The sequence below is a fragment of the Trachurus japonicus genome, chromosome 11 (genome assembly GCF_045865225.1).
Source record: "Trachurus japonicus isolate A0001 chromosome 11, Traja_1.0".
In the NCBI taxonomy this organism is placed as follows: domain Eukaryota; kingdom Metazoa; phylum Chordata; class Actinopteri; order Carangiformes; family Carangidae; genus Trachurus; species Trachurus japonicus.
Window position 1 is genome coordinate 28,744,804 of NC_140917.1, and position 14,153 is coordinate 28,758,956.

Here is a 14,153-nt window from a genome sequence, read left to right on the forward strand (position 1 = left end):
CCAAATAGCTTCAGCAAACATGTTGAGATGGAACAGCGCTCTTTAGCCAACAAAATATTGAATACATGAAGAATGTGAAGTGAACAACTCAGTTTAAGATCTCATGTGTGCATCTTTTGTCGAGGAAAACATTTACCATAAACTGTTTCACCCCTGTGATGTCAAAAGCCAATTAACACACATATTATTATCAATTCTTTGGTTTATTTTTTTATTTTCAACACAACAACATCAAACTTCTACCTCTATTTTGACACTTCACATGTGTGTAAATGTGTGGTGTAAACAACTTGTAGTAACTAACAGAGGTTTCATGTCCCCTCCAGGTTCTTTTTGCCGTCTTTGACTCCGTCCAAGGTTTTGTCATCATCACTGTGCACTGCGCGATGCGCCGGGAGGTGAGTCCAGTGTCTTCCCCTTTGTTAACCAAAGTCAATATGAATCCCACCCAGGTTGAATTAACACGTCTCTAATTCTGCACTGCAGTGACCCTGGCAACACTTGCCCACCTCGACAGGTGGGATTCATGTTCACAGATGTCGCATTAGTTTCCGGGTCAGTTTAAAGTCACGGCAGAACACGGAGCGGATCAGACTTGAGAAGGATTAGCACAGTATTTATGTCCTATGTTGCGGCGCTTCTTCTTCATAATGCAGTATGACAGTGCAATATTGTCCGTCTGATCCAAGGCCGCTTTAAGAAGCTTACCAAGATGCTGTATGGAATAAAACGATAAGTCCCTAACTAATACCCCCTAGTGTCTATTTGCCACAGGCTTTGCTGTGCCCCCAGGGATGCTGAATTTTAAACTCATTATGCACATACAGTACATGTATTCATGCCCTTGAGACAGACATTTACACTGACACGTGCGCACACACATACACACACATTTCACTATGGCGTTGCTCACAATTGCAGCAGCTACATTAATGGATTTACAATGTCATCAGTTTCCCATAATTGTAAATGTGCACCACTGCACAGCCTTGCCTATACCAAGAGATCATTATGATATTGAATGCGCCGCACAGTGTAAGTGAATTTTTTAAATGCTCAGAATGCTTAGCTGCATTAAATCAATATCACAAAAGCAGCAGGGATCAGGGTACAGTAAATCCAGGAATTATTTATTGTAAATGTATGAAAATCCCCTGCGAGAGAGTGAGCGTAAATCCTTCGTAGCTGTAGAACAACAGGAGGAGAGGAGTGTCAAGGTGTGTGTGTGTGTGAGGGGGGGGGGTTCTTGCAAGGTGGAGAAAGAGGAAGCAGAGTAAAACACAAGAGGAGGCAATACAGGGTGTGATATTATGTGAAGTGAACTAAAACCGTGAAACGTGCCAGGGAGCATAACTAGTGTGCAGAGCTCCATGATGGCTCCCACTGCATTAGCTGGGGAATGAAAGGACTGAGAGGCCTTGGAGGAGAGGAGAGGTGAGCAAGGGAACATGTGTGATGTTAGAGGTGTCCATGTTTTCTGATTTGGGAGAGAGGGGGAGTGTAGCAAGGGGGTTGCAGGTGGGGGAGGGTGGGTTGTTGTGAGAGAGGATGAGGGAGAGATTTAGTTAAATGAGGAGGGGCCAAAGGGAAGACAAATTGCATGCGGAGATCTGTGGGGGGGAAGAAAAACATGATTCAAAGGCGAATCAGGGGATGATAGCAGGGGAGGAGGAAATGGAGAGGAAGGTGGAGAGAGAGGTGTGGACTCATAGAGGGGCTCTTCACTTTGAAGCCAGAATGAGCTATGCCAATACACACACACACACATATAACGGGCAGAGCACAGGGGGAACAAATGTCACTGAAGATGAGGATGGACATAAAGGAAAGAAATAGGCAGAAGGAAACAGTGGAGGCAACACGAGTGCCCATGCAGTATTAATCAGACATGGTTTCTACTCAAATCCACTCCATTTGTAACTACGCACACCCACGTGCGCGCACACACGGACCACCCAGCGAGAGTGGAGATGCTCACGTTCGCACTCGCACCGCTTCCTACACGAGCACTCTCGTTTCCATGCATGAGAATCTTATGGGATTTGACAGCGGCAACATTGAGAAATGATGTTGCTCCGCAGCAAGGAACCAGGATATCTATAATACAGAGCCAGATGGGGGGGGGGGGGTCTCAGAGTTGGCTGTGAAACATAATGCACAGGGATCCATTTGATTTGAGCTGTGTTACAAGAGCCGGCCCTTTGACAGTGGGCTGGTGTGTGTGTTTGCTTAGATGCCGTATGTGGGAGGATGAAGAAAAACAATATGACAGTGTAAAAGGCCCAGAGGTTAGAACATCTATATACCCTGCTGCTGGTTTTAATTGGGACTCTGTACCACTGATCTCACAAGGCTCAAATAGGACACTTTGAAGTACCGCTGTGTGTTTTCTATACCACTCCACCGACTGTTATATAAGCAACAGGCTGAGGCACTTTGCGGAAAAAATATGGCGTTTCCATTTATTTTGCCATTTCCACATAATTTAGTATTCTCTGAACATCTGTCATTGCCAAGATAAAGATGAAGAATATAAAATGTCTGAGGAGTGAGTTCCCCGTGCTCCAATATTTGCCAAACTAACTTGAGAAAAAGTTCCACCGCAAACTTCTTTCCTTTGCATCATCTGTTTCCTCTCCCTCCTCATTCTTTACCCCTCCCTCTTTTTTCCGCTCTATATTCACCCTCCCTCCCCACCCCTTATTCTCCTCCCTCCAGGTGCAGGATGCAGTGCGCTGTCGGATGGGGGGATGTAAAGACGACAGCGAAAACTCACCAGACTCCTGCAAGAATGGACAGGTGCAGATCATGGTGAATAGCATTCCATTTCACCCCACATTGCAATCCATTAGTCTGGGACTAACATTAACCAGGCCGGAGCATCCTGCAAGCTTCAGCCCCAGTAGAAAGAAGCGTGATTGCCTTTACTGAAGTGCTCACACTCATACCTGGCTCTCTCTCGCTCTTTTTTTTTCCTTAACCATTTTTACCTCAACAGAAATTCATTACTGTTGATGCATTATGCATTTTTGGATTTTATTTTCCAAATATGTTTGATTTCACTCTCCACAGAAATGCAATTTCACCACAAAGTTGAAACTAAGCTCGCCTGGTGCTGTGCTAGGCCATCAAAAGTTGTCAACAAATACTGTACCACCTCTGAAACAATACCCTGCTACAATTGATATTAATGCCTTTCCCACGTTCTCGCAGTTTGTACCTCAGTTACTCAGTGGCTCAATATTGCCCACCGGACTTCCATCTATTACCAAAACACATGCATCAGCACTTTTATTTACTTTTCACCTAAACTTCTGCGTCTTTATTTGAAGAGCACAGAGGTCCTGTAAGGTTATTGTATGTGTTCCAAATGTGGCTAATAGTGTGATAAATCATATAGACTTGAGCTGCCTTGCCAATGTCAGTACGGTCACACTGCTACCAGTAGAGCACAAGCAACTCTCACATCACCGCTCTCTTTTATTTCTCCCACAGACCTGTTTGCCGTAATGATTATGGGCTGGCTCTGAACGCCCCTCTGAGGTTATCGAGATTAAACTTTGGAACCATCACTTTACACAGGGAACCCATTATGCCACATTTTTGTCTCTGTGTTCATAATCAAGAGGAGCATTACAGCCAAACTCTACTTATTTAATTTTTGGTTAAATGTACTGTCATCATGCACACAGCTCGCAGTGTCGGCTGTTGCTATGCCAACTGTTGCAGTTAAGGACGACAGTTGATAAACCTCCTTGATTTCTTAGTATTTTCCTTTTTTTTCTGATATAAGTGACTCTGAAGAAATGTTCTAGCAGCAGCACATGTGCGTGAACAACTGTTGTGCGAATACCCTTGAGAGCATTAATTGTGATGGATAATTTGGTGGGGCTGCCACCGGTAATATCAGCATCATAATTACAGTGAGCACCATCCTCTCAGGTGTTGTTGCTATACTCAGAGGAAATCTCATTACAGTGTTAAACCCCTGACATTTAGAGACATCAGAAAGATGCAGAGCTGTAGTTATACCCATATTTGTTAAAGCTATTTCACAGCCGTCCTTATAAAAATGGCCAGACACTACAGGCAAAAACACTGTTTTTTCATTGACTGATCAATTTTGAGATTTTGGGCTATTTTTCTTCCTTAACATGTATTCTCTCAGAAAAGTCAAAAGAAATGGTAGAACATCCACATTAAAGTGGTCATTTTACCTATTTTTTTCCACTTTCGTAAGTAGATTTCTCCTAAATTCGCCAAAAGTTAACAGGCTACTGTGACGTACTGTGCTGTGACCCATGTCATGTCAGGTGTCATTGTAAAGCTCTCTCTCTCCTGAACAATTATGTAGGCTCCAAAATTTAATTTCCTTTTTATCCACAACTAATTATAAAAGTATCATTTACATTAACAATCTATGCAATTTTACAGTACAAGTCTTTAAATGCCATTTTCTCAAAATGAGTTTTTCCTCAGACTCTGAGTAAGAAATCTCCACTTCAGCAGCACTTAGAGACACCAAACCTTCCAGTTTTATTCCTGTCTATATTCTGAAGGTTTTTCACAGAGGGGATCGTTGATATATCATTCACAGCCTGATTTATATAACATTTTATTCCTAAAAACATGGTAAAATTGGATTTTTTGGCTGGTGCAACAGTATTTTCTCATTTACAAAGTGATAAAAAAGAGATATCCAAAATCCCCTCTGGAAAAACTTCTGACTCTAATACGTCAACAAAATAAAACAAGAATTTTGAAAGGGGCTTTATCCATTTTTCAGATTTCGGTTCTGGAAATGTATGCAAATTAGCGCATATTTCATCAGATATTCCCTCATTTACATATTTAAACATACAATTTGACAAAACTTGTAATACAAAAAATAGTTGTCTTAATGTGCGTGATAAACTTGGGAAGTTTCATGGTGATATCTGTTATCTAAGATTTTTACCCTATTCACCTGTAGTCTCCCCTTAATCCGGTGAAATCTCAGTGCTGTTCTCTACTCTCCAACACTCCTCCTCTAACATCCCAACTTTATGTTTTCCACTCATTTCTTTTGTACCATCAGAAATGTCCAAATGTGAGCTACTGTGGGCAGCAGTGTGGTTCTCTGCGTTACGGCACGTCCATGTGCCTCTCAGGTTGCCACCCTCAGCAGCTCCAAACACCGTGCCACCCAGCATGCCAGCAGGGCTGTTACCACAGTCTGCTCCGTGCCACCAGCAACCCCGGCCTAGACTACACCCTCGCCCTCAACCACGCACACGAGCATAACCCCATCCTGAACAATACCCACAACCACGCTCATAACCATAACCACACCCACAACCACATCGGCAGCCAACCAGTATGTCGCTTGTAGAGGAGACATTATTTGTTAATGATTATGAATAGTCAAGTCCGTAGAAGGACGAAGGTGCAATCTGTAAAGCAATACCCTGAGACAATTTGACTCTCTGAAGCATGCACATCCTCGCTTTCCTGCCAAGAGTTACATGTGATGATCAATACCACTCTTACGGCGAGACTCAGAAAAGCAACTAATTAAAACTACAGTGTGTTTCTACAGAGGGTTATACACTAGACTATTTCTTGCTAAGGCACAGTGACCTTTGAAATCTTGTCTTCATCATGGGACTGTTAGGCAACGAGCAGAGACTTCACAAGGTCACTGCTCCCAGCCAACATGCATTTTCACACGTAACTGCTTTGAACACAAACAAGATATAAACATGCTGATTAGAAGTGCTGTTGGCCATATTTTGTCACTGTTGGATAGAAATTGTCTTTTGCTTTTAGCCTGTTCGTTAAGCTAAGATAAGATAAACCAAGCTAACAAGGTATTCTGCTGCTTTAAATTTGTGAGTGGTATCCGTTTTCTCATCTAACTCTCAGCAAGACGGCAAATAAATAACCCTATGTGAAACTAAATATCAAACTAAACAAACAAAAGTTGCCATTGCATTTAAAGTTTTGTTTTGTTTTGATTACATATTGCATCTTTGAATCTAAATTGGAATAGTTATTTGAATAGACAGTATTGCTTGTGTTGGTTTCTTTTTGCATTCATATTGTAGGATGTTTGCTTGGTCTCCACTGTAGGAGTCAGTCAATAGGACTGTGTTCCCATAAGAAATAAGTGTTTGGTAAAATCTGTGACCTTTTGCAGGGAGAGCGGGAATAGTTAAAGTAAAGATGATTTGTTTTACTCAGTTTGGATGGGAGAGACAGTCTGAGAGAAAAAGGGAGATATCCTCATATCCTTATATCCTCATTTGCTCATTTAGTAGAGACCCATCTACAGTATGATGCTGTGGGTGATTTACGTACTAAGAGCTTTTCTGCTCCTCTGAGACCTTTACATATTCTGTTCTCTCTCTCATTTTTTTTATTTCCCCCTGTCCTCTTCTCTTTGCCTCTGTGGCGTGCCCAAACTGTCTAAAATCTGTAGTTTATTATCCAAACAAAGGCTTTTGTAAGTGAATCCCACAGAGGACGGGAGGAGGCTCTGTGGTGAGATGAGGGAGGACCACAACTGCATAACAATGAGCTTCACTTTCACTAAAGTTTAGGGAAAACTTGAGAGGTGGCCATTTTGGAAACAATACTTCTTCATTTAGTGCAATGCCTTCTGGGTTTTTTCGGACTGTGTCCTTTCCCCCGGAGCGGTGCCAGCTTGCATTCCTCAAGTGAAATCTAGTTTCAAAGCAAGCTAAAATAATCACATTTTACTGTGCCCAAAATATTATCTAAATATTCGCAGCAGGTTCCTCTGTGATGTTTGGATGTACACTGCTGTTTAGGAATTAATGATCTGTAAAAACAGTTGGACTCTCACATTAGGCTATATATTTTTTATCAGTTAAAGAAAACTCCACCAGACTACAACAAAGTCTTGCTTCAATTGGCACCGCAGATAATAACTTTTGCTGCTGTGTAAATTTCTGCCCCGTTTCCATTCAAACGATACCAAGATGAATGATGAGGCATAAAGTGGCATTATATACCTGGCAACAAAAAAACTCAGTTTCTCAGTCTCTCTCAAAATCAGAATTTGGAACTGCTGCTGTGAACTGATACACATCGTGAACAAAGTGGCAGCAGTGTGTGCAGTCAGACTCAGTTCTCTCTGTTCTGCCTTGTTCTTTTTGAGTTTGGACAAATGCACTATGAAAAGATTAAAACTTCACATTTCTGGTATGACTTAAGGCTACTTTTTTTCTTTTCTTTTCTTTTTCTTTGTACTTATTCAGAGAGGACATTTCTAATTGACTGAGTTATAAAGTGTCACCATGGCAACAGATCCCATCCTCCTCTATTGAGTCAAATTAGTGCATCCGAGTCATTGGATACAGCACAACCATCCGAGATCCAATCACTCATCGGGTTTGTTCAGCTACTAATGAAGTGAATGTACCTGCACACACTTACTGTTTTTCCCTTCTTCTCACCCTGCCTCCCTCTCTCAAGACGGATTTTGAGAAGGATGTGGACTTGGCATGTCAAACAGGTGAGCACTCCTCCACCTGATTTCTCTTTCCTTCTGTCTCTTTTCTTTTCTTTTCTTTTCTTTTCTCCTTCCTTTGTCCAACACATGATTAGCATAGCAGAGAGGCAAGAAGGAGCTCTTACATTCTTAGCTGACGGCTGTGCATGTCAATGAAATGACAGCAGATGATGTGCTACATCTTGGCACAGTTGTGCGCAAATTATTATGGCTAATCAATCACAGTGATTTTGCCCAGTAAGTGTTCAGCGAACATATGTTTGGATGAGACGGTGTTTAATTGTGCATGGTAATAACAATCCTCAATGATGTGCGGACCTGTTTCGCTCACTGGTGATGAGGGTTTTGTGTGTATGTGTGTGTATGTGTGTGTTAAAATGTGTACAAATGAACCACAATATAGTTGTGCTTTGAAATATTAACACACCATCACTTTCCCCCTCCACCCTTGCAGAGAGAGGACACCCATGTAAGTTTTGCACCTCTAACTGACCTACTTAACACTGCCTGGTCTCTCCCCGAAAACTTCAGTCTTCCCTATAGACGAATCCGGTTTGTAGGTGAAACTACAGAGTGAATTCAACAGTAACAACATAATAAAACAGATCAAACCGGATTTGTCTATAGGTTATCCTCTGGGCCTCCCCTGTTGGATGCAGATGCGATGGGATCAGACTGATCAAATTTCCCCACAACATGTCCAGTCCCTTTCACATCACGTTGCACCAACAGGAACAGCGAAACAGAGAAAATGCTTAGCTCTATACTCAGCAAGCGCCTCTTGCTGGTATGCTCCGACTCAGCAGGATCCAGCTTCATTTTCTGATCAAATGTGTAGCCTGACATTTTGTCACATCAATGCAGTCAACATGAAAATGGTCTGTGCTGCTACATGCTTTGGTCTAGAGTTGGATTTTTGGGGGGCCACAGAGTAAGTATTCTTTCCTCTGATGGTGACAGAATGAGCATGATATCTGGCATGATCTTCCAGATGGTTTGATTTGTGTTTGATTGTGATGATAGATTGATGTTAGTTGTGATCAAACATTGTGTCTCATCAGCATGTCATAGCTAATTTTGGAATAGCTCTTCTAGAAATGTGCAGCATCTGTTTTTTTTTAACATTCATGAAAGCTAACCCAAAAGCACTGTAAGTAGTTTAATGTTCTGTTTTATTTATGATATTTATGTATGTGTATGCATTAAAACACATAAACACACCAATGCAATTGCTATGGGAGCTGTATGCTGGTGAGTGAGATATGAGGCAGGATTTGGTAGCGAGGGAATTTGGCTCTATTTTATCTCAAGCACACAGCATTTTGCGCTGAGGGTCTCTTTCTCCTAGCTAATAAAAAAACCTGGCTGACCAGCAACTCCTGAGATGGAGCAAGAAAGGTCACAGTGTCAGAAACAAAACTCATAATACAAGAACTGAAACTTTTGGAGATGCCTGTCTTAGAGCTGCATCAAAGTTGAACACAAACTTAAATAACAGTGTTTTGCTTTCCTCCCTCGATATCTTTTCCTCTTTTCCATTCCCGATATTACTTCTGCCTCTACTTTTACCCCACCCATAAACTCCTCATCTCTGCTTCTTTTTTCACCTTCTCCCTCTGGCTCCGGGTCTTCCCTTCTCTTCCCCCAGTCATTTTCAAGGAGGTCAACACCTGTAATCCGGCCACCATCACTGGGACCCTCTCCCGCATCTCCCTGGATGATGAGGATGACCCCAAGCTGGCAGCCCATCAGGAGGGGGGAGTCGGAGTCAACTTCAGCTCCCTCCCCGGGAACATTCCCCCTCCCAACCTCATCGTACAGGTACGGGACTGAAGTTTACACTGATCTGAGTTAGAGATGTTGCCTTTGCATTTGATTTTAGTTTAGTTTATTTCGGTCTTGACATGTCACCTCATTTTACAATAGAAATTAGATCACACATAAATACATCAGCTAGGCAAGGTCTTTAAAGACAACAAAAAGAAAAAAACTAAAAAGACATTTAGACCGAAAAGGTGTAGGCTGAAGCTTAGCTTATTTTGCCTAACCTGTTTATAAATAATAAATTTTTTTTCTTCAACAAACAAATAATAATAATGAAACTAAAAAAGAGAAGAAAAACACAGCTTTACAGTATAGCAGACATCACAGCTCATTACTCATTACTTTTAAAATGAGATTATGGTGCTGCATGTTTTTAAATCATTCTCCAGATTATTCCATAGATTGACAGCTGTTACCGTTGTACATCGTGTTGGTTCTGATTTTGACTTACTGAATAGACACACCCCTCTGAGGTTGTAATGGCTTTGTCTTTTATTGAACATTTTCTGAATACAGTCAGGCAGCATGTTGTTGTTAATTTTGAACATAAGTTGTGCGGTTTTGAAGTCCACCAGTTCTTTGAATTTGAGTTCAAGTTGTGTTTATAAATAATTGGTTGGTTGGTTACTTATACATTTCTTGTTTTCCCTGCAGGTTCCACCGCTGGGAGGCCTCAATGAGCTGAGTGAGACGCCCCTAAAGAAGGAGGTGAATGTGGACCAGCAGAGACAGCAGGGGCAGCAGCGCAGCGGCGCTCCAATTTACCTGTGCACCGAGAGCGGCCTGGGCTGGGCGCGACCGCCCGCTTCCTCCAACAATTCCCAAGACGGAAGTGCCGGAAGCGGAGGAAGTGGAGGAGGAGGGGGAGGAAGTGGCGGAGGAGGGGAGGGAGACTACATGGTCTTACCTCGTAGGACGGTCAGTCTCAAACCTCCAGCGCCCTCCTCCCAAGGAGGCTTGGGACTGGGGGGCGAGGACAAGCCTCTCAACATTGCGGTGGAAGATCCTCCCTTCCCCCCGCCTCCCTCTCCCCTGACCCTCCACCCAGCCGAGAGCGAGGCCTACCCGGCAGATTTTGTGCCGTCCAGTGTGGGCGACATGAACATCACCATGAACCTCAACCGCTCCTATGGGACGATCAAAACCATGCCCCACGGGCACGGCCACATGATGGCTCAGGGTGGTCTGGTACACTCCCACGGAGGACACATGCACACCCACGGGCATTCCCTCCAGCTGAAGCCCAGCCAGAGGCCGTCGGTCCGACAAATTCTAACAGGGGGAACGACAGTGGAGAGAACCAGGACCCTGCCACGCAACCTGGGCAGCACCAACGCCAACACCAGCCTCTCGGCAGGATCCTTGGAGGTGGGTGAGAGGTTGAGGGAGGAGGCAAGGAAAGGTTCCTACTGGTGGTGGAACCTCCTCACTATGACCGTCTTTCACCTATAAGCTCACAGGTTGAAGTTCTGGATGTGGTGGTGGTGGTGTGGCTATATTAGTGAACTTACAGTAGTGGATTCATAAAGATAAGAGGATGTGAGAAAGAGGGATGAAATGCTCTACAAAAGACATATTCACTACTTATATTAATTCTTACTTATTTTTGATATACAAAACAATCATATTAACTTATTCATATCTATCTTTAGTTTAGGAAAAGTAATCAGTCTTTTTTGTGGTGTTAAAGACCTTTGGGTCATGTATGGCAAATCTGAAAGAAGTCCATTTTAATGGCTAATAACCATACATTTACATTGGTGTGGCTTCCAATCCAGTCCAGCTGGTATACACATTAACATGTCTAGAAGATATGCTATGATAATAACACAGTTGTGTCTCTTAGAGTTTTTGCCATAAGATCTGCAATTATTTTCAGCTGAGTAGTATTTATGGCTGCTGACTGAGACAGCAAACGTTAAAATGAGTTATTCTCATAATGACAGACAGCGTCTTCTTAGTTTATTGTGTGTGTGTGGCCGTTTCTGTAGGTGTGTGCGTGTGTGTGTGTAATGTGTGCAATACCCCCTCCTAACCGTACAAGGTGGCATAGCAGATGGACTGAGACAGACAGGATCAGAGGAAATACCCCAGGTGAATGTCTCAGCCCATCTTAATTTTACACACACGCGCACACACACACATTGATATACACACAAAAACAAGCCCGCAAAAACATGGACGTGTGAACCGACACGCACACTTTGGCATCTCGCTGACTCACAAGGTTGATTAAAGAGATGGAAACAACACTTTTACTGAAAAGTGCAGATGCTTCATTTAGGACTGAGGACGTTCAGGACAAGTCATTAAAACTCATAAAAAATCACTGTCATAAGATCTACGAGTACACTCATGAATACCAAAAAAAAAAAAAAAAAATCTGCAGAGAAACCTGTGGGATGTAATTTACTGCTATAATTTTACCCTGTTTGAATATGCTTGATTTGGAGATGGATATCAGAGCGCTTCTCTCAAGATTAAATCACAGAGAGTTTTACTCCCCAATTCAAACATGGTGACGCATAATGGAGGGATCACGCAAATGTACTCAGTGTTTCGTTTCACTGTTGGTTTTTAGGTAAAGGGTAGTCAATTTTAACTCTAAATGATCTAGTCAAAGCATGGAAAAAAGTTTGCAAGCTTATATTATTTAATCATCCTGTTATAGAGCCTAGTGGAGTGTGTATTGAAATATAAATAGATATCTTCATACATCAGTCTGTTAGCTGGAGGTCACGTAATGCCCTTTATTTGATGAAAACCAATGAAAACCAGTGATTATGTGGCTGCATGAGTATTTCCATAGGATCGTCATGCCATCAACTCACTGGAGCAAGGATTCCTTATAAATAGTGAATGAGTGAGTTAATGACTGCTTTATGTGTGTTTGCATTAAAACATGCAATATACTGCACATGTATATGCATGTAGCGTGTCTTCCATATTACAAAGCAAACCCAGTCACGGAATTTCTCTGTTTAAGGTAAGGATTTCTCCGTGGGAGGACGGTAATTGAGTTGTGTTTTTAAGAAGTGATGGGTGAATTCACAAAGTGAGGAGGACGTCTCAGAGGGAAACTTAACTCACTATCTGTTTGCATTCCTTTTTACTTTTTAAAACCTTGGCTGCCATAGCATCAGATCAGCAACTCTGCCCTCACAAAGAATGAATACAGCTTTTAACTAACTGTGGAGAGCAGCTCCTCTCCCTGCCAAATGCAAATCTGGCAGACAGCGAGAGCCAGATAGGAAGTCAGAGATGGAATGTAATGCAATGCAATGTCAGGGCCAGATGAGCTGGAAATGTCTGCAGCTGTTAAATTGGTGGCTTGTGTGCCACTCTGTGTAGCTACGGAGGCACTTAAGAGGAGAGCGGTGGGGTCCAAACAAGATTAGAGGATGAAAACCATTTCTCATATGTTTGTTGCAGCTCTTTTAATCGGAACGTCTCCAACAAATTACCCAAAAATAGCATAGAGGATGATTTATGCTAGAGTTGTAAATGATTGTATTTGAGACTATGTGAGCCGAGAAATTATTATTTCATTCTAATTCTGGGTTATTCAGCTTCACTAATCTCATTACATTGAAATAGACTGAATCATTTGCTTTTTTCTTTGACATTTGCAAGAATATCTGTATCATGTTGGGCAGTCAGCACACATTAGCCCTCTTCTTGTTTCTGAACAATGGCTCTGAGAGATCCACAAAGAGACTGAGATAGGGAGGCTAAAGTTCACTGGTGGTCCAGGGGTGGTCATTGATGCTTTCTTCTCTCCCCCTGCCCCCCTCCTCTTTCAGAGGAAAAGAGTACGGTACTCTGAGCTGGACTTCGAGGTAAGAGATCTGACCTCACTCCCTGTCATTAGCCTGTCTCTGCTTTCTTGTGCTTCTGCCAGGACTTGAGTAACGCATAGAGGAGCAAAAAGCATTGCTAAACCCCTCCCTTCGCACCTCTGTCTCCCTTGCATTATGAACAATTTAGAACTGTTTCAGACCTACCTCACGTAGTATGCTGTTTCTCCAACAGCCCGGCCTATTGATAAAGACTATTATTACCTGTCTTGAAATAACCTTAAATCAACTATAGAGACAAAACCATCACACGGACATGCTCTGTGGTGTTGTCATGTCATTCTCTGGTCTGGGTCCTGGTTGAAGAAACAGCAAAGTAGAGTGCTTTCTGTGTCTGAATGAATACTAGTAATCCAGTTCTGGGTTCGACACGTTTGTGGTCTTAGTTGACTGGTTATATCTGTTGGAACGACATGGGTCGTCAGTTTGTGAGTATGTCTGTGTAAAACTGACCTGGGTGTCCTGTGAATCTCCAGTCTAGTACATGTTTGCAAAAAGCCGAGTCAAAATTACTGTACTTCCCTTTGTACTGCTGCTGCTTTCTGTGCGATTTCAGTGTGATCTCGACTGTTGTAAAGACTGGACATTCACCTTCCACCACGGAGATATATCTGTATACTGCATATAGAGGGTATGAGTGATGACAAGCTACTAACAATGACTATGGCTGATCATTTCACTTATCTAGCAGCTTTACTGGAGAGTCATTAGTGGCTGCTGCATGAACAAGGAGATTGGCTCTCCTGGATTCAACTCTTTTCTCATCAATTGACTATTGACATTTGAGAAAGAGGTTGACACTTATTGGAGAAGGGTAGACTTCCATGAGATAATGGAAGGTAAGCCAATTATCAACCATGTTTTTTTTCTGCCCACTGTCAGAAATGTACTTTCTGAAAAGTTTCAAACTTAATCAAGAATATTGTCCTTTTTAGGGGGAAACCTAACATTTAAAG

General features: G+C 42.4%; 1 protein-coding gene across 48 annotated transcripts in view; it reads left to right on the plus strand.

Annotated features, from left to right (window-relative positions):
- adgrb2 (adhesion G protein-coupled receptor B2) overlaps nucleotides 1–14,153 on the plus strand; it is a 230,935-nt gene that overhangs the window by 200,931 nt on the left and 15,851 nt on the right. For 11 of the 48 annotated variants that reach the window (XR_015037151.1, XM_085792206.1, XM_085792186.1 and 8 more), the window contains 8 exons: nucleotides 327–398; nucleotides 2,719–2,811; nucleotides 5,078–5,356; nucleotides 7,480–7,519; nucleotides 7,971–7,985; nucleotides 9,165–9,337; nucleotides 9,995–10,708; nucleotides 13,144–13,179. Coding sequence is in view for 46 of the 48 variants with exons in the window: in XM_085792206.1 (XP_085648332.1) it covers nucleotides 327–398; nucleotides 2,719–2,811; nucleotides 5,078–5,356; nucleotides 7,480–7,519; nucleotides 7,971–7,985; nucleotides 9,165–9,337; nucleotides 9,995–10,708; nucleotides 13,144–13,179 (1,422 nt within the window). In the remaining 2 variants the exon portion in view is untranslated. The remainder of the gene's footprint in view (nucleotides 1–326; nucleotides 399–2,718; nucleotides 2,812–5,077; nucleotides 5,357–7,479; nucleotides 7,520–7,970; nucleotides 7,986–9,164; nucleotides 9,338–9,994; nucleotides 10,709–13,143; nucleotides 13,180–14,153) is intronic. The other 37 variants (XM_085792214.1, XM_085792221.1, XM_085792211.1 and 34 more) reach the window with 11 other exon arrangements.